General features: G+C 42.2%; 1 protein-coding gene across 1 annotated transcript in view; it reads left to right on the forward strand.

The window, feature by feature from the left end:
• The window catches only part of FAM227B (family with sequence similarity 227 member B), a 526,050-nt gene that overhangs the window by 42,165 nt on the left and 464,628 nt on the right, over window positions 1-19,257 (forward strand). The window contains exon 2 of the mRNA XM_089670312.1: window positions 19,043-19,116. Within this exon, the coding sequence (XP_089526438.1) occupies window positions 19,066-19,116 (51 nt within the window). The 5' untranslated portion in view covers window positions 19,043-19,065. The remainder of the gene's footprint in view (window positions 1-19,042; window positions 19,117-19,257) is intronic.

A 19,257-nucleotide genomic window follows, 5' to 3' on the forward strand; every position in this document is an offset into this window, starting at 1 on the left:
TGACATTCTTAGCAGGAGAGCATTTCAGGGTGACAGCCATTGCTCCCATCATAGATACAGAGGAGGGGTGACATAACCACCCAGGGACTGGAAGACTGAAGGATTACCAGGTGAAAATTAAGCAAAAGAGGCTTAAAAAAATTAAACAAATGCAGCCACCACTCCAAGTACTAGTAATCTCCAATATATTACATTTTTGGTTTTGGGTTTAAATACACTTTATTTGCTTTCTGTTAAGTCCTGTCTTGTTCTGTGCTAATGACAACCTCACATACTGTTTTTCTTGAATGGGCATCTCACTGGTAGGAAGTAAGGGAAAAAATCGCCCCAATGGGGTCAGAGACAGAAGTAATAAACTGACATAAATGTAATCTATTTTCCACTGTTCTCTAAAACTAAAAGGAAATGTGCTCAAGTTTTTACAGCCGCTGCTAGGGGCGTCAGACATTTTTTTTCTACTGCTTTTAAACCCCCCTGCATGTTTTCCTATGTGTTCATGCACACATAGGATGTTAGCAGCATTTTGTGGCAGGAGTGTTGAGAGGTAGAAAAAAATCCTGCTGCCAGGGCATCCTGGAGCAGCAGCGTTTTGGCTGAAAAAAAAACTCTTGGCGCGCCTAAACTCTAGGTGCGTTTATCTCTTGAGCATTTCAATAGCCAGAATAAATTATTTATGAAATTAACGCCCAAAAACTTGATGCCAGGTAAACATGGTTCAAGCGTTTTTTTGGCCAAAATGCTGCTGGTTTCTGAGGGAGTTAAAAATTGTCAGTGTGCATGAGGCTTTAGTCTGTGCAGCATATTTTGCAGGCAAAAAAATGTGCATTTATTATTTTTGTCCAAAGGAGCCTGTAAAGCATTGCTCCAGCGATCACTAGATCACTGATGCCATGCAGGTCTCCAGCAGACCTCTCAGAATATCTGCTTGCCGTACAGGATGTACGAGCAAGCAGATATACTGACAGGAAGCTTCAATGAACCACCACGGTGCTTCACATCGCTGTGTTAGTTCATTGAAAACTACAAGCTGACAGCCACTAAGGATGCCGGGACTTGTAGGCACTCATTCACAGAACTCTGCGAATGAGTGACGCGGACATGTAGACGGAGCCCCATGCGGTCATGCTGTTTTCAAATCTGACATATTAGTACGGGGAGCAGCTGCATCCAAGCCTTACATCACCAAGTACAATGCAAAGTGTCAAATGCAGTGGTGTAAGGCACGCCGCCACTGGACTCTACAGCAGTGGAGACATGTTCTCTGGAGTGATGAATCACGCTTCTCTGTCTGGCAATCCAATGGATTTGTCTGGGTTTGGCGGTTGCCAGAAGAACGGTACTTACCTTACTGCATTGTGCCAAGTGTAAAGCTTGGTGGAGGGGGATTATGGTGTGGGATTGTTTTTCCTGGGATGGGTTTAGCCCCTTAGTTCCAGTGAAGGGAACTCTTAAGGTGTCTGTATACCAAGACATTTTGGAAAATTTCATGCTCACAACTTTGTAGGAACAGTTTGGGGATGGCCCTTTCCTTTTCCAACATGACTGCACACCAGTGCACAAAGTAAGGTCCATAAAGACATGGATGAGCGGGTTTGGGGTGGAGGAACTTGACTGGCCTGCACAGAGTTCTGACTTCAAACCGAAAGAGCACCTTTGGGATAAATTAGAGCAGAGACTGTTAGCCAGGCCTTCTCGTCCGACATCAGTGGCTGACCTCACAAATGCGCTTCTGGAAGAATGATCAAACATTCCCATAGACACACTCCTAAACTTTGTGGACAGCCTTCCGAGAAGAGCTGAAGCTGTTATAGCTGCAAAGGGTGGGCCAACTTAGTATTGAACCCTACAGACTAAGACTGGGATGTCATTAACCACTTGCCCTCCTGAGGATTTACACCCCTTCCTGACCAGGCCTGTCAGAGCCTGGGTCCGAACCTGGGCCTTCTGCGGTGAGTGGCAATGTGTCTTCTTGCTGAGCCACCTGGACAGCTGGACAGCTCCCTTGACAATTAGTTGGATGATCCTACCTTGACCTTGTTTATCATGAACCTTGAACCCCTTGCTCCTCCCATGAACTTCCTGATATAAGCCATGTCTCTGCACTTTCTGTTTGACAGATTATTGTGCTCTCCAGCCAAATCCATCTCCACCATCAGGAGCTCTGGTGAACTCCGGTTGGTACTTAGACTCCGCACCTCGGGTGATCCCACTCCCCCGCCACGGTGACCTGCCTGTGTACCTATCCTGCTGGTTTCAGGTAAGCCTTTCCACTGCTATAGCAACTGGTCTTTGAGCCTGACCCCTGATCATGACAGAATAATCTGGCCCAAACATGGAGGCCGCTATAGCAAACGTTGTGGCTCCTCTTAGGCAGAAAATTGCTGAGCTGCAGGAATTCGGGGTTACCCATCAAGAAAAAGTTGCCAAACTAGAAAGCATAGTGGATAAGCAACAGGGAGAGATTTATAATCTGCAGAGACAACTGCTGAACCGTGATAATACCAACTCACATATGCTCCAGCCCCAACCATCTAAGTTTAATGGAGACTGCCGCCACTGCAGGGGTCTCCCTAATCAATGTCGTATATATTTCCAAATGCACCCTGCTGCATTTCCTTCAGAGAAAAAGAAAGTAATGTTTATTATTGGACTTCTGACTGGGGAAGCTCTAGCTTGGGCCTCCCCTTATGTAGAACAAGACAATGGCACTCTGAATAATTTTGATACCTTTTTGACCGCGATGAATCAGGTTTTTGATGATCCCAACTGTTGTGCTACTGCCGAAGCAAAGTTGCATAGTCTGCGGCAGGGTAAACATTCGGTCACTGAATACACAGCCGAATTCAGATCTTGGAACATAGATACCACTTGGAACCCTGCAGCACAAAAAAGCCAGTTCTGCCAAGGGCTTTCTAAACAGGTAAAGGATGAGCTTGTCAGAATAGATATTCCTAATGATCTTGAGGAATTCATCCAATTATGTATCTGAATTGATCAAAGACTTGCAGAAAGGAGAGGCTGGGAATGTTTGAAAATAATAGGGGCATGCATCTCTCTGCTAGTCCATTTATTCAGCAGGATTCAAACGTCTCTCTGGGTTCTAACACTCCTGAGCCTATGCAGGTTGATGCTATCAAGAGATCCATTTCCATTCAGGAGAGAGAGAAGACGTTCAGAGAACTTATGTCTATGTTGTGGGGACTCTGGTCATTATGCAGTTAATTGTCCTAACAAAGTCAGAAGAACAATTGCTATGACTGATGTGATTGTGCCTGAACAAATACACTCTATTAGCCAGTCTGTCTCCCCACTGATTCCTGAAGAAAATAAAGTGAACTCTCTACTCTCTCATTTTGTCATCCCCATTAAACTTGTCTCCAAGGGCCGTGAAATCTCCTGCTCATCTATGCTGGACTCCGGGGCTGGGGGAACTCTATGGATATAGAATTTGCCCACAGCAATAATATTCAAGCATGAAATACATTTACCCCTATTGATATAGAGACAATTGATGGTTCACCCTTATCTTCAGGACCCATAAAACAGTTCCCCTGGTACTGCAGTTTGAGGCTGACCATTGTGAGACCATCAGCTTTCAGCTGATTACATCACCCAAATTTCCTATCATCCTGGGCATTCCTTGGTTCTCCACTCACAATCCTTCCATCAACTGGGGAGCACGGACTATATATTTCACGTCCCCCCACTGTGAAAAATATTGTAAGAAACTTTGTCGACCAAGTTCTTCACCAGCCAAGGAATCGCAAAGTGATATAGTAGCTATCCAGTCATATGACAACTTGCCCCCACAATACCATGAGTTCCAGGATGTCTGTGACAAGAAAAATGCTGATCAATTACCCCCTCATCGCTCATATGATTGTCCCATTGAGCTGCTTCTAGGGGCAGAAATACCTTTTGGCCGCCTTTTCAATCTGTCAGAAACTGAATTAAAAGTGTTCAGGGAGCGGATCGATGAGAATTTAGAGAAGGGCTTTATTAGACACTCAACATCTCCTGCAGGAGCAGCCCTATTCTTCATTAAAAAGAAAGACTCCACCTTGTGTTCATGTATTGACTACAGAGACATGAATAAAATCACAATTAAAAATCGCTATCCACTACTCTTGATCTCTGAAATGTTGGAAAGACTTCGTTCTGCCAAAATCTTTACCAAACTTGATTTACGAGGGGCATATAACCTTGTCCGCATTCGTCAAGAAGACGAATGGAAAACCGCCTTTAGAACCAGGTATGGGCATTTTGAGTCCTTGGTTATGCCGTTTGGACTTTGCAACGCCTCTGCAACTTTTCAGCATTTCATCAACAATGTTTTTCGTGATCTGTTGGACTAATTTGTAATTGCTTATCTGGATGATATTCTTATCTTTTCCGATAATTGGGAGGAGCACCGCAAACATGTTTGCACTGTCTTTGAAAGATTAAGGAAGAATAGACTGTACATTAAATTGGAGAAATGCGAGTTTGAACAAACCCAGATCCAGTTCTTAGGCTATATCATTTCTCCAGAGGGAGTGAGCATGGATCCCGAGAAGATCAAAGCAGTGGTAGATTGGTCAGCACTTGGAAATGTTAAGGAAATTCAACGTTTCGTCAGGTTTGCCAACTTCTACAGAAAATTTATAAGAAACTTTTCTGAAGTGATAGCTCCAATTACTCAGCTGACAAAGAAAGGGATACCCTTCGTGTGGACCCCTGCGGCACAGGCTGCGTTTGGAAAGCTAAAAACTCTTTTCACTTCTGCACCAATTTTGGTACATCCCGATCCTGAACTACCCTTTATAGTGGAAGTGGATGCTTCTAATTCTGCCATGGGAGCTATCCTGTCTCAGCGAAGTGATGAAAAAATGCAGCTTCATCCTTGTGCCTACTTCTCTCGTATGATGTCCTCAGCCAAAAAGAATTATGACATTGGGAATAAAGAGTTACTGGCAATTAAGGAAGCCTTTTCTGAATGGAGGCATCTGCTAGAAGGGGCTAATCATCCTGTAATTGTTCTCACTGACCATAAAAATCTGGAATTCATTCGCTCGGCCAAGAGATTGTCTTCTAGACAAGCACGTTGGTCTTTATTCTTTTCCAGATTCAATTTTATTATATCATATCGTCCTGAATCGAGGAACGGTAAGGCCGATGCCTTATCAAGGATACTGTCTGAGCCTCCACAGGAGGGCAACTCTGAATGTTCAATCCTAACTCAAAAGAACTTCCTAGGGGCCACAAGTACAAAGACATTCTTGAGTCTTCTCAAAGAGGGGTGTGAGAATGACCCACTTCTCAATGATCCTCTTAAGGCCATTAACCTTGAATACAAGAACGGCTTTTGGACTCAAGCACATCGTCTCTATGTACCTGAGTCTGCTCGCGTGGAAGCCCTCAAATTAGTTCATGACTCGAAACTTGCAGGACATTTTGCGATTTCAGAGACAGATGAACTTTTGTCACGTTCCTTCTGGTGGCCTGGTTCTAGGAAAGATATCAAACGCTACGTGACCTCCTGTCTGACGTGCGCACGTCATAAGACACCCCGAGTTTCTCCTTTGGGGTTGCTCCAGCCACTTTTTTTCTATCAAGACCTTGGGGGTCAATTTCTATGGACTTTGTAGTTGAATTACCTCCCTCAAAAGAAATGACCACTATCTTGGTAGACGTCGACCATCTTACTAAGATGGCTCATTTTATACCAGTTAAGGGGGTACCTTCTGCTGAACAAACTGCGGAGTTGATGGTTCAAGATATTTTTAAACTACATGGAATTCCTGATGATTTGGTATCTGACAGAGGAGTACAGTTTTATATCAAGATTTTGGAAAAGCTTTTGTTCAGCTTTAGGGGTAACCGTTAACCTGTCCTCTGCTTTTCATCCGCAGTCTAATGGTCAGAACGAGAGGACCAATCAAACTTTGGAGCAGTACCTTTGGTGTTTTGTCAGTTATCTTCAGGATGATTGGGTGGACTATCTACCTACGGCAGAGTTTGCCTATAACTGTCAGGGCAGGGCTGTGGAACGGACAGGTAGGCCTAGTGGCAGGGTAATGCACTGACTGATGACAACCACCACCAACAGACCGAAGTTCCTCAGGGCGCGGAGTCTAAGTCCCAGGCTGCCCTTCACCAGGGCCCCTGATGGTGGGCATGGACTTGACGCAGCCAGGAACCAGGTCGCGGCCCCCGAGACTCCCCGGCTGAGGTAATGGCCGCCGCCAATGGCGACAACAACGGACAAAACGGTACAGAACAGTAGACAGAGAATCACAGGTCACGGGCCGGGTTCAGCAACGGAAGGTCAGATCGAAGGAAAACACAGAGAATGGTCTAGTCACAAGCCGAGTCAGATACCAGAAGAGTCACAAGAGTATACACAGAGCTGTAGCAACACCAAGACACAAGACACAAGTGCAAAGAGCATGTGCGGATCACAGGCTTATATGTACTCAGCCACACCCCTCTGGGGGATGGACCTCAGAGACCTGAAGGCATAAAAGACTCCCACCATGCTCTGCAGAAACTCAAGATGGACGCCAGTACATGAAGCCGCACAGTCTCTGGGAAAAGGTAGGACCTTGACAATAACAAAGCTAAACATATCATCCAGTTTTTATTCCTGATCTCCCTATCGCAACTCCAATTCCTGCTGTTGCGAACAGATTAATTACATTGCGGGAGATTCAGGCGAAGTTGAACGAGACTTTGGGGGAGGGTCAGGAATGTTATAAAAAGGCTGCCGACAGACATCGCAGATCACTTCATACCTTTCATGTGGGTGACATGGTTTGGCTATCAACCAAAAATCTGAATGTTCATGTTCCATCTGCAAATTTGGGCCAAAAGTTTGTGGGACCTTTCCAGATTTCTGCTCAGATCAACCCAGTCACCTTTCGCTTAAAACTTCCTGACAGTATGAAGATTCACCCTGTTTTTCACGTATCGCTTTTCAAACCATTTCATGAAAATCCTTTCTCTGGAAGAATTCTTCCACCTGTTGAGGTACAGGGTGAAGAAGAATATGTGGTGGAGAAGATTCTTGACTCTAGGATGTTTAGAGGAAAATTGCAATATCTTGTCCAATGGGAAGGATATGGGCAAGAGGAAAATTCTTTGGAGCCTGAGGAAAATGTTCATGCTCCTAGATTAACAAAAGAATTCCACCAGAAGTTTCCCCACAAGCCTGGTCCTAAAGACCTGTGAGGAGGGGAGTACTGTCAGAGCTTGGGTCCGAACCTGGGATTTCTGCAGTGAGTGGCAATGTTTCTTCTTGCTGAGCCACCTGGAATGCTGGACAGCTCCCTTGACAATTAGTTGGATGATCCTACCTTGATCTTGTTTATCATGAACCTTGAACCCCTTGCTCCTCCCATGAACTTCCTGATATAAGCCATGTCTCTGCACTTTCTGTTTGACAGATTATTGTGCTCTCCAGCCAGTATTGTGCTCCTTATCATCTCTGCTGTAATCCATATTTTGCTATCACTCGTTATTGACCTTTGGCTTGTTGTTGACTACGCTTCTGCCTGATCCCAACCTGCGACTGCTCCTTACTGACCTTGGCTTGTTTACTGAGCATGCTTCCGTTTGATCCTTGCCTGTTTATAGGCTACTGGACCTCCGCTTGCTCACCTCCTGGTGGGGTGATCCTGAGGACTGCGACCTGGTACTAACACGCAGCCAAATCCATCTCCACCATCAGGAGCTCTGGTGAACTCCGGTTGGTACTTAGACTCTGCACCTTAAGTGATCCCACTCCTCCGCCACGGTGACCTGCCTGTGTACCTATCCTGCTGGTTTCAGGTAAGCCTCTCTACTGCTATAGCAACTGGTCTTTGAGCCTGACCCCTGATCATGACAAGGCCATTTTTTTGCGATACGGAGCTGCGTTACTTTAACTGACAATTGCGCGGTCTTACAACGCTGCACCCAAATGAAATTTATGTTCTTTTTTTTCCCACGAATTGAGCTTTCTTTCAGTGGTATTTGATCGCCTGTGCATTTTTTATTTTTTGCACTATAAAAAAAAGACTGACAATTTTGAGGAAAAAAACTATATTTTTGCCTTTTTTGCTATTAAACGTGTCCAGTAAAAAAAATGTAAAATCAAATTTCACCATAAATTTAGGGCAAAATGTATTCTGCTACATGTCTTTGCTAAATAAAAATCCCAATACATGTAATTTAATTGGTTTACGTGGAAGTTATAGCATTTACAAATGGCGGAATATTTACTGGGATTTTTTGTTTTTAATTTTTACTAGTAATGGCGGCGATCAGTGAGTTATAGCGGGACTGCGTCAGGCATTCTGACACAGGGGGGGAACTGACTTGGTGTCATTGACATCCCCAGTGACACCAATATAGTGATCAGTGCTAAAAAAAGAAAAAGCACTGACCCTGTACTAATGGCAAAGGGCAGGAAGGGGTTAACATGAGGGGCGATCAAAGGGTTAACTGTGTGCTGTTTTACTGTGGGCTGTGTCTGTGTGCTTCACGGTAAGCACACTACTTTGGATGGCTGTGCTTTGCAGTGTGCACGAGCTGACAGGGAGAACTGTTTTTTTTACAAACAGTTCTCCTCCCTGTCGGAGATGCTTGTGAATCACCAGGTGCCGGCGAGTAATGACCGGCCAGCACCCGGTCATTGACAACCGGGGCCACAAATGGCAGCGCTGGTAGGGCGCGCATGCCTTGCGCATGTCCCCTACCCGGAAATGCTAAATCACGTACATATATGTGATTTTGCTCACCCCTGTCGCCCTGTAGCAGTATATCTACTATAGGGCGGTCAGGGAGCGATTAATGTGTGTGTAAAGGCAGGTGTCAAAATACTTTTGGCAATATACTGTAGATGTTTACAGGAGTTGAGTGGCAGGGGCATTTAGAAGCAGAAAAAAAACCCATCATGTGTGCAAGAAAGAAGTGTTTTGGCAGAAAAAACACCAAATGCACTTAAGTGCTAGGCACGTTTAGCGCTTGAGCATTTTTTTATTTCAATGGCCAGAATAAATAACATTCTGGCCAAACGCTTGATGTGCCTAAACATGTTTACAAAAACACAGCTTTAGCATGTTTTCGGGGTTTCTTTTCTCTTGCTTGGAGAAAAGCATTTAAAAAATCCCCAGTGTGCATGAAGCTGTATATTATAATTTCATGGGGATAAAGTGCTGCAACAATATCAATTGCTATTATACATATTTTTACTTTTTTTTAAACAAATTTAATTTCAAACTTAACAGAAAATTAGCGGTAAACTATAACTGAAAATAAAAATTGCTAAAAATGTATTTTGTTTTATATTTTGCACGTATATATTATACAGGACTGTGTCTAGCTGGGTGACTACAGCCTAGCATCAATTAGTCTGCAGACTGCCAACACAGCACACAATGGTGATTGAGAACCAATGAGCTATATCACTATGTTTGTCTTGTGCCTCTTGGCACATACTCAGTGCCTTACTGTAAAACACATGCAAGTGGAAAGAATAAATCAACTGGGATTTGAATGTTAAATAAACACAGAAGGTCTATTTAAGTGGATGTAAACATATGGACAATTCTCAAGGCTTCTAATGCGTTTAAGAACCTTTTAATAATTCTCTTTATACAGCAAGTTAATGAAGCATGTATCAATATGCCAGAACAAATGGGATAACATTTTGTTAGAGTGAAAACTTTCAAAAACCAGTGATTCTCAAGTTTAGTCTGGTAGACTAATAACATACCCTTGAGACGACGTCTTAAGCCCCTAAATCCTCTTGACATTTTCATGAATTTCTGTAAAAAGTGAACAATGTATTAAATGCTCAGTAAATAATTAATAAGTAAAAGCTCAAAAATGTTTCAATAATCTACAAATGTCCCATATGCTTTTTTGTATTTTATTTATAAAACATGCATTTATTTCATACATTTTTTCCAAGCAACATAATCCGATCTTTCCATGTTCAGAATGCTAGACTAAAGCTCCAAAATAAATATATTTTTCTCATATTACAAATAAAACTTAAAAAAAAAAAAGTATAAATCAGTTGTTTGCTGTTGAGCAGCAAAAAAATATCGACCCCTCTTATTTGCTATGCATTGTCAGGTGATTTAAATCTTGATTTCCATCTGGAAATCAAAATCTACAACAATGGTGATAAATTAGTTCTTGACATGGAAATTTCTGTATCAAAAACAAATAAAATTAGCAAACTTCCTTTAACTGTCTCTAACCATTGACCTCCCCCTACTCAAATCTTAAGCACTTTAATTAACAAGAATGACCCTGGGTACAACCTTAACCATCCTTCCCATAATGCTAACACTAACTATGGATCTGTAAGCCATTTTAAACACCTCCCTTCGATTTAGATTCTCTTAGTTAGAGGTGCCTGACGTATTTGACTTCTCGGGTAAATATTTAATGGGATGTACATTGATGTGACTCTTCTTTCAAAAGTTTAAAGTTGCAGACAGGTTCGCTTAAAGTGGTTGTAAAGCCGTAACAGTTTTTTTTTCCTTAATGCATTCTTTGTGCCTGGAATCCCTCCAAGCCCCCCCCCCCCCATACTTACCTGAGCCTCATCACAATCCAGCGCTGTGTATGAGAGTAGTGGCTCTCCCGGCTCTGTCCCACCTCACAGGGCAAATCAATAGCTGTCATTCAAACTCTGTGGCGAGGGAGCAGGAGGCGAGGCCCTGCCCCGCTGTCGGTGTCTAGGGCCACAGACAGAGGGAGTTAGAAGCGAGCCTGCACAAGTGCCCCCATAGGAAGCAGCCTGCTATGAGGCACTGGATGAAGAAGAGGAGCCAGGAGAAGAGGAGGGACCCAAGAAGAGGAGGATCGGGGCGGCTCTGTGCAAAACCATTGCACAGAGCAGGTAAGTATTACATGTTTATACAGCTTCAGTTATTTACATTAAAATATTAATTACTTTATGCTTTCCATAGAATGTTCAACAGGGCCATGTTAGAAATCATTGGGCCCGCATAGCTTACCTGACAGGGCCCCCCTCATCTCACAAGGTCAGGTCCTGACCACCCCTCCCTCTATCCTGCAGGCAAGTGTGTGTCATGGAGAAACGTGGGACCAACATTTTGGGAGGAGTTTAAAACTAGTACAAAGCACAGGGGTCAAAAGTATGTAACAGAGTGCAGGTGTCAGGAATATGTAACATATAGAGTGCAGGCATCAGGTGTATATAATGTACAAAATGGTATCAGGAGTGGGTAATGTACAGAGTGCAGGGGTCAGGAGTGGGTAATGTACATAGTTCAGGGGTCAGAGGTGGGTAATAAACATAGTTTACTGTTTATGAGTGGGGAATGTGCAGAGTGCAAGAGTAATGAGTGAGTAATGTACATAGTTCAGGGGTCAGGAGTGGGTAACATATAGAGTGCAGGGGTCAGGTGTGTATGTAGTTCAGGGATCAGGAGTGGGTAATGCATGGAGTGCAGGACTCAGGAGTATGTAACATACAGAGTGCAAAGGTTAGGATGGGGTAACACACAGACAAAATCTGCAAAGGCAGTGGATGGGGATGTGCACATATTGCAGCCATGATGCTTGGCATCATAGCATGGCAGAAATGACCCATTCTACTGTATGAGTCTGTCATGCAACCACATATGATGCATGCAGTTGCAGCACAGTGGTGTAAGATTTTCGATATTAAATCAGTTGGTGAGGAAGCAATAAAGTGCTTACTCACCACCTGTCAAACACCCTCTGAAAAGTGCTCCACCAGAGATTGCTCCTCAGATGGCAACTCAAGTGTACAATAATCCCAAGCTTCTGGGCACTTTGGATAAGTCTGCAGCAGCTAAAATAAAAATTAAGCTGCAGTGCTGCATTTCCTGACAAAGTCTCCGGCTGCCCTGGCAGATTGATATAGAGGAGGCTGGGACTTTAATTGTCAGGAACCACAACGTTGCAGATTCCCCTGCCTGCACCCTTAAGTCATTAATTAGTCCCCTTTCTGCCCCTGAGCCCCATTTGTTCAGCTCCTGTGAAACCTTTAAATAGCTGCTGCCATTGTAAACCTAAATTAAAGAATAGGATGGTTTAGGTTTTGTTTTAAATCCTTCTGTGTCAGCAGATTTTAAAAACATTTTTTCATGGAGTTCTTTTTTAACCAATTCAATACCGGACACATTCAGGCCCCTTCCTTCCCAGACCACTTTTCAGATTTCAGCGCTGTTACACTTTGGCAATTACTCAGTCATGCAACACTGTATATATATAAATTTTTTTCAGTTTTTTTTAAATATTTTTTTTTTTCTTTTACAATTGTTTTCCTATTTTTTTTTTATATACTGTGACTAGAGCAGTGCATTGTTACCACAGTGACACTGTACTACTCTGGGGAATCATCATGATTTGACTGACAGGCACAGAACTGGATCAAATAGAACAAGTTAGAGGTAAGTATACAGGGGGAGGGGGGGTTGGGCATTATACAGCTTTTGGAAAAGAGTTAAAGTGGAGCTCCACCCAAAAGGGGAAGTTCTGCTTTAAGCCTTTGTCCCCCACTCCCCATTAAGGATTGGCACCTTTGGGGAGTGAGTACCCGAATTTGACAGGTACCCGCTCCCACTTCTGCTGCAATCGCCTAGGCGATCGGAAGCAGAAGTTGTCCTCCCCGCCTCCCTCCCAGTAGTCTTCTGGGACATGTGACAGGTCCCAGAAGACTACAGGGCCATTCACAAAGTGCAGCGCTTCTCGCGCATGCGCAGTGGGCACCCGGCTGTGAAGCCACAAGCTGTCACAGCTGGGTGCCCACACTGAAGATGTCAGCACCAGGGACAGAAGATGGCCGGTGAAACCAGCGGTGGTGAGGACACCGCTGGACCGAAGGACAGGTAAGTGGCTGCATTTTAAAAGTCAGCAGCTACAGTTTTTTAAGTTGCTGACTTTTTTTTTTTTAAGGTGGAACTCCACTTTAAGTGCAAATATTGAGATAGGGAAAGAGATTGTATGAATTAGGTAGACAGATTTTAGGAGGATAGTAATCTTTATAGCGTTAATTTTTTTTTTTATCCATGAAATATTATGTTTTGTCCAGTTAGATTTTAAGGGTCTGAAATGTAGGATTGGGTAAGATGTATACCCAGGTATACAGTTGTGCTCAAACATTTGCATACCCTGGCAGAAATTGTGAAATTTTAGCATTGATATTGAAAATATGACTGATCATGCCAAAATATGCTCTTTTATCGAAGGATGATGATTATATGAAGCCATTTATTATAAAATAGTTTGGCTCCTTTTTAAATCATAATGATAACAGAAATCACCCAAATGGCCATGATCAAAAGTTTGCACACCCTGGAATGTTTGGCCTTGGTACAGACATACAGGGTAACACACACGGGTTAAAATGCCAGTTAGAGGTTAATGTCCCACATCTGTGGCTTTTTAAATTGCAATTAGTATCAGTGTATAAATAGTCAATGAGTTTGTTAACTCTTACGTGGAAGCACTGACTAGGCTAGATACTGAGCCATGGGGATCAGAAAAGAACTGTCAAAAGTCCTGCATAACAAGGTAATGCAACTTTCTAAAGATGGAAAGGGACATAAAAAGATGTCCAAAGCCTTGAATAAGCCGGTGAGCAGCGCTCACTCAATATGTTGCCATCTTTGTTGGCTGCTTGCTAGTGCCCCCAAGCTCAGTCTGAAATTTCACTAAGACAAAGCAGTGTCTAAAGGCAGGTTACTACTGCTGTGATGTATTCTTTGGTAACCAGTAATACTCTGGGAATACCCTGTCAAATGTGTCTATGTAAAGCACAGATTGTACGCATAGTGTTAGAAAAAGTAGTTCTTAAATAGAAGTGTAAAAGCATAAACTCATAACTGACCCAAAACCATTAACACTTCTCACTAATAAATGGGAATGTATACATGATATGGTGAAAATTGGTTGTTCCAGTTGTATATAGAGGGTATAAACATAAAGGGATATGGTTGCCACATGTAGAAAATGAGAAAAATTCCTACTCATAGTCATCTCAGAATTTCTTGCTATGCATTGTGAAGTTTGACTTTATTGTGCCACGATTATAACTTGTATTTTGGGTTAGTTTTGTAGGTTAGGGATTGTCAGTTCTTGCATGTTATTACACTGTTATTTTCAGATTCCAGTACTGTTTTCTAGAACCATTACCTTCTGTTTCTCATTATTTTATTGCATAGAGATAAAACATATACTTTTCTAGCTATAGCATTTGGTTTTGCCAATAAGGGTTTTTTTTATAGTTTAATTATTGGAATTCAGAAACCTTTTCTACTAGTGACCTTAAAGTGAACTTTTACTTTACCCATTGGGGCAAAGTAACCAGTTCACTGTAAAGCCTTCTCCTATGCAAAATATTCACCTTTCCTATGCTACCCTACAGTTCTATCCAGCTGCTGGGGAGCAGGAGCAGCCAACCTCTCTAACCTATATGTTGCATTGTTGTAGCCTCCACAGGACTGTAGACCATGTGATGTCACTGGAACTTGGCTATTCATTGCCACATACTAATCCATTTCTAAGTATATTGGGTATTTCCTTTGTTCCCAACAGCTGAATAGATCAGCAGGATTGTGAATGAAGGGTCAGCATGTGCTGCCAGAGGCGGGTTGTGGGGGATGCCCCACTTGGGCAAAGCACAGGTTACACTTATGCCAGTCTTTCCCTCCATGAATGAAGGAGCTAGTTTAAAGGACTGATAAGTATACAGTGCCTTGAAAAAGTATTCATTCCCCCTGAAGTTTGTCATGTTACAGCCAAATATGTAAATGTATTTTATTGGGATTTTATGTGATAGACCAACACAAAGTGGCACATAAGTGAAGCGGAAGGAAAATGATAAATGGTTTTCAACATTTATTACAAATCTGTGAAAAGTGTGGCATGCATTTGTATTCAGCCCCCTTTACTCTGACTCCTAACTAAAATCTAGTGGAACCAACAGCCTTCAGAAGTCACCTAATTAGTAAATAAAGTCCACATGTGTGTAATTTAATCTCAGTATAAATAGAGCTGTTTTATGAAGCCCTCAGAGGTTTGTTAGAGAACATAAGTGATCAAACAGCATTATGAAGGCCAAGGAAACACACCCGACAGATCAGAGAAGTTTGAAGCAGGGTTAGGTTATAAAATAAATCCCAAGCTTTGAACATCTCATGGAGCACTGTTCAATCCACCATCCAAAAATGGAAAGAGTATGGCACAACTCTGAACCTCCCAAGACATGGCCGTCTACCTAAACTGACAGGCCGGTCAAGGAGAGCATTAATCAGAGAAGCAGCCAAGAGGCCCATGGTAACTCTGGAGGAGCTGCAGAGATCCACAGCTCAGGTGGGAAAATCTGTCCACAGGACAACTATTAGTTGTGCACTCCACATATCTGGCCTTTATGGAAGAGTGGCAAGAAGAAAGCCATTGTTGAAAGAAAGCCATAAGAAGTCCCGTTTGCCATTTGCAAGAAGCCATGTGGGGGACACAGCAAACGTGCAAGTAGATGCTCTGGTCAGATGAGACCAAAATTGGACTTTTTGGCCTAAAAGCAAAACACTATGTGTGGCGGAAAACTGACACTGTACATCACCCTGAACACACCATCCCCACCATGAAACATGCCAGCATCATGTTGTGGGGATGCTTTTCTTCAGCAGGGACAGGGAAGCTGATCAGAGTTGATGGGAGGTGGATGGAACCAAATGCTGGGCAATCTTAGAAGAAAACATGTTAGAGTAGGAAAATTTCAAGGGGTATGAATACTTTTTCAAGGCACTGTAAATTTGGGTCCTGATTATTTATACATCATGTGCACTGTGATACACTATAGACTATCCATGGTGGATGTGCTTTAGGAGTTTAACCATTTTACATTCTGGCTTATGCTCTGCATGCTCCCATTATTTGGGATAAAAAGGATCACTCACCTGGCTGGTGTGGGAGGGAGGTCCAATTATACCATCATACACATCATAACATGTAACAACATGTGATGGAGGTAATACCATTTTATGCAAGTTGCACTGTTTGACCTCCTCTTGACAACAGCACCCATCGGGAGATTTGAGGTGCCTCCAGCCATTTACCACACTAAGAGGCTCATTGGGAGCTACTTATGGACTTGGACTAGTACAGCCAGATGCTAATACAGTGGGGAAAATAATTATTTGATCACCTGCAGATTTTGTCAGTTTGCCCACTTACAAAGAAATGAAGGGTCTATATTTTTTATGATAGGTGTATTTTATATGGTTGAGACAAAATATCAACCAAAAATCCAGAAAATACACATAATACAAATGATATAAATTGAGTTGCAGTTCAGTGAGTAAAATAAGTATTTGATCCCCAAGCAAAACATGACTTAGTACTTGGCGGAGAAACCCTTGTTGTCAAGCACAGAGGTAAGAGGTTTTTTGTAGTTGGTTACCAGGAGGGATTTTGGTCTACTCTTCTTTACAGATCTCAAAATCCTTAAGGTTTCTTTGCTGTTGCTTGGCAACTCAAAGTTTCTCTCCATACATTTTCTGTAGGTTTAAGGTCTGGAGACTGGCAAGGCCACTCCATGACCTTAACCTCCCTGGCGGTATGATTATTTCAGATTTTTGGTGCTGAAAGCGGTACCATTTTTTTGCATGGAAATATGTATTTTTTTTATTGTAGGCTGTAATTTTTAGGAAAAACTCACTGAAATCTGTCCGAACAAGAGTCTAGTAAACATCCCGGGTATGATAAAATTTGAAACACAAAATCATAAATTATAATTTAATAAATAATCATAAAAATAATATAAAAATAATAAAAAATTAAATTCAATAATATAATCAAACCAAAAACACTGAAATGTGAAATAGAGCGCCAAGTTAGCACATTGCTGAGCTCAGTCGCAAAATCGTTTTCAGTTTCTGATGACGAATTTCCCCCACGAATCATTATCACTCAATTCTGTAAGTGGTTCTGATTTACTATCGCTGTTCTCTAGCTGATCTAAACCACTTTTGACCTAAAGGGACACTTTTTGGACGCCATGGACATTTCTCAGTTTCCAGGCAGAAAGAACAGACAAAATGCAGGCAGGGCGCAGGACAAAGCAGTGGGGACAAGATGTATGTGAAATAGGTTGAAACAGCAATGTTTTACTGTGTAAAATGAAAAAAAAAAAAAATGACATTTTTTAAAATTTTTAAATTTCCCGCCGCCGCCGCAGGCGGCGGCGCCCGTACGTCCCGACGTCACAGGGACAGGACACAGAAGCCGGATGCCGGCATCGGCCGGAGGAGATGGCCGGGGACGCTGCAGGGGACACATCGTGGGAGCGCAGGGTAAGGTAAGTGAAGAACACATGCCGGAGCAGTGCTGCATGGTATTCCCGAGTGTAGCTCGGGGTTACCGCTTTTGGTACTGAAATGTTACCCCGAGCTACACTCGGGAATACCGCCAAGGAGGTTAATGTGCTTCTTGAGCCACTCCTTTGTTGCCTTGGCAGTATGTTTCGGGTTATTGTCATGCTGGAAGACCCATCCATGACCCATCAGTGTTCTGGTTGAGGGAAGAAGGTTCTCATCCAAGATTTTTCAATACATGGCTCTCCTTGCCTGTCCTGTCAGTTTAGGTAGACAGCCATGTCTTCGTAGGTTTGCAGTTGTGCTGTACTCTTTCCATTTTTGGATCATGGATTGAACAGTGCTTCGTGGGATGTTTAAAGCTTGGTATTGTTTTTATAACCCAACCCTGCTTTAAACTTCTCCACAACTTTATCCCTGACCTGTTGTGTTCCTTGGCTTTCATGATGTTGTTTGTTCACTAATGTCCTTTAACAAACCTCTGAGGGCTTCACAGAACAGCTGTATTTATACTGAGATTAAATTACACACAAGTGGACTCTTTTAACTAATCAGGTGATTTCTGAAGGCAATTGGTTCCACTGGATGTTAGTTAGGGGTATCCGAGTAAGGGGGGCTGAATACAAATGCACACCACACTTTTCAGATATTTATTTGTAAAAAAATAAACAATTTATTATTTTCCTTCCACTTCACAATTATGTGTTACTTTGTGTTAGCCTATCACATAAAATCCCAATAAAATACATTTACGTTTTTGGTTTTAACATGACAAAATGTGGAAAATTTCAAGGGGTATGAATACTTTTTCAAGGCACTGCTATTTTGGTGATCCTTTCTGTAGGGAGTAATAGTCCAAAACAGTTATTTTTATGAGTGAGTATTGTGTTTAAGCACAGGTTTGCATTAAACCATTTGTTCCACAAATAAATTGCAATGTAATATTTTGTGCATAGATAAGAATTTAGGTTTTTAGTATTAATATCTGGACAAAGATGAGATCACATGTTTAATTGCGGATTCACATATAAGAGGTGCAGGAAACACAGCAAATACTGAATGTTTCCGGCACCGCATTTAAATGTTCATAGGATCTGCCAAAGGTGTCAATGTTAAATCAATGACACCCCAGAACAGATTGCAAAAATTCAGTGCAAAATTCAGTGCAAAATTCAGTGCAATTGCAAGAATCTGATCGCATGGGAGTTAACACAATCCAATTTCGGTGCTGCAGAAAAAAGTTTTGTGCACAGGTGCGGTGCGAATTGAGCCCATACAAAACGAATGGGCTCAAACTGCACTGCAAAGAATCACTTGTGATTTGAACAGGAATGCAGTGCAATTGCTCTCTGAATCACATGTAATTTCCCGCACCGCTATAGTGTGAAACCAGCCTTAAGCAGCCATCCAGAAAATTCCTGTCACAATCACATTTACTTTTTGTCTATGCAAACAATTTGGGGTTTATTTACTAAAGCTGGAGAGTCCAAAATCAGACTCCCTTCTGCATAGAAACCAATCAGCTTCTAACCTCAGCTTGTTCAATGAAGCTTTGGCAATGAAACCTGGAAGCTGATTGGTTTCTATGCAGAAGGGAGTCTGATTTTGGACTCTCCATCTTTAGTAAATAAACCCCCCTATGTCTACTGGCTTTTCATTTATAGTTTTCATTAAATATTTTTTATATTTTTTTACAGTCTAGATATTTTCTGTCTAGATAATGGAAAAGCCACCAAGTACATTTGAAGAATTTCTTCACTTCCGACATTTGGTAAGATGTAAAACGTTTTACTATGGATTTATCTAAAATGTTAAACCGTGTATTTTCAGACACCTCATACTGAAAGTTAGATATAGGTCTTAAACATATAAGATAATTTCTCGCTACAAGTCTAGAGAATGTAAACTTTTC

The sequence above is a fragment of the Staurois parvus genome, unplaced genomic scaffold (genome assembly GCF_062004578.1).
Source record: "Staurois parvus isolate SC_StPar_1 unplaced genomic scaffold, SC_StPar_1.0 ptg000089l, whole genome shotgun sequence".
NCBI lineage: Eukaryota > Metazoa > Chordata > Amphibia > Anura > Ranidae > Staurois > Staurois parvus.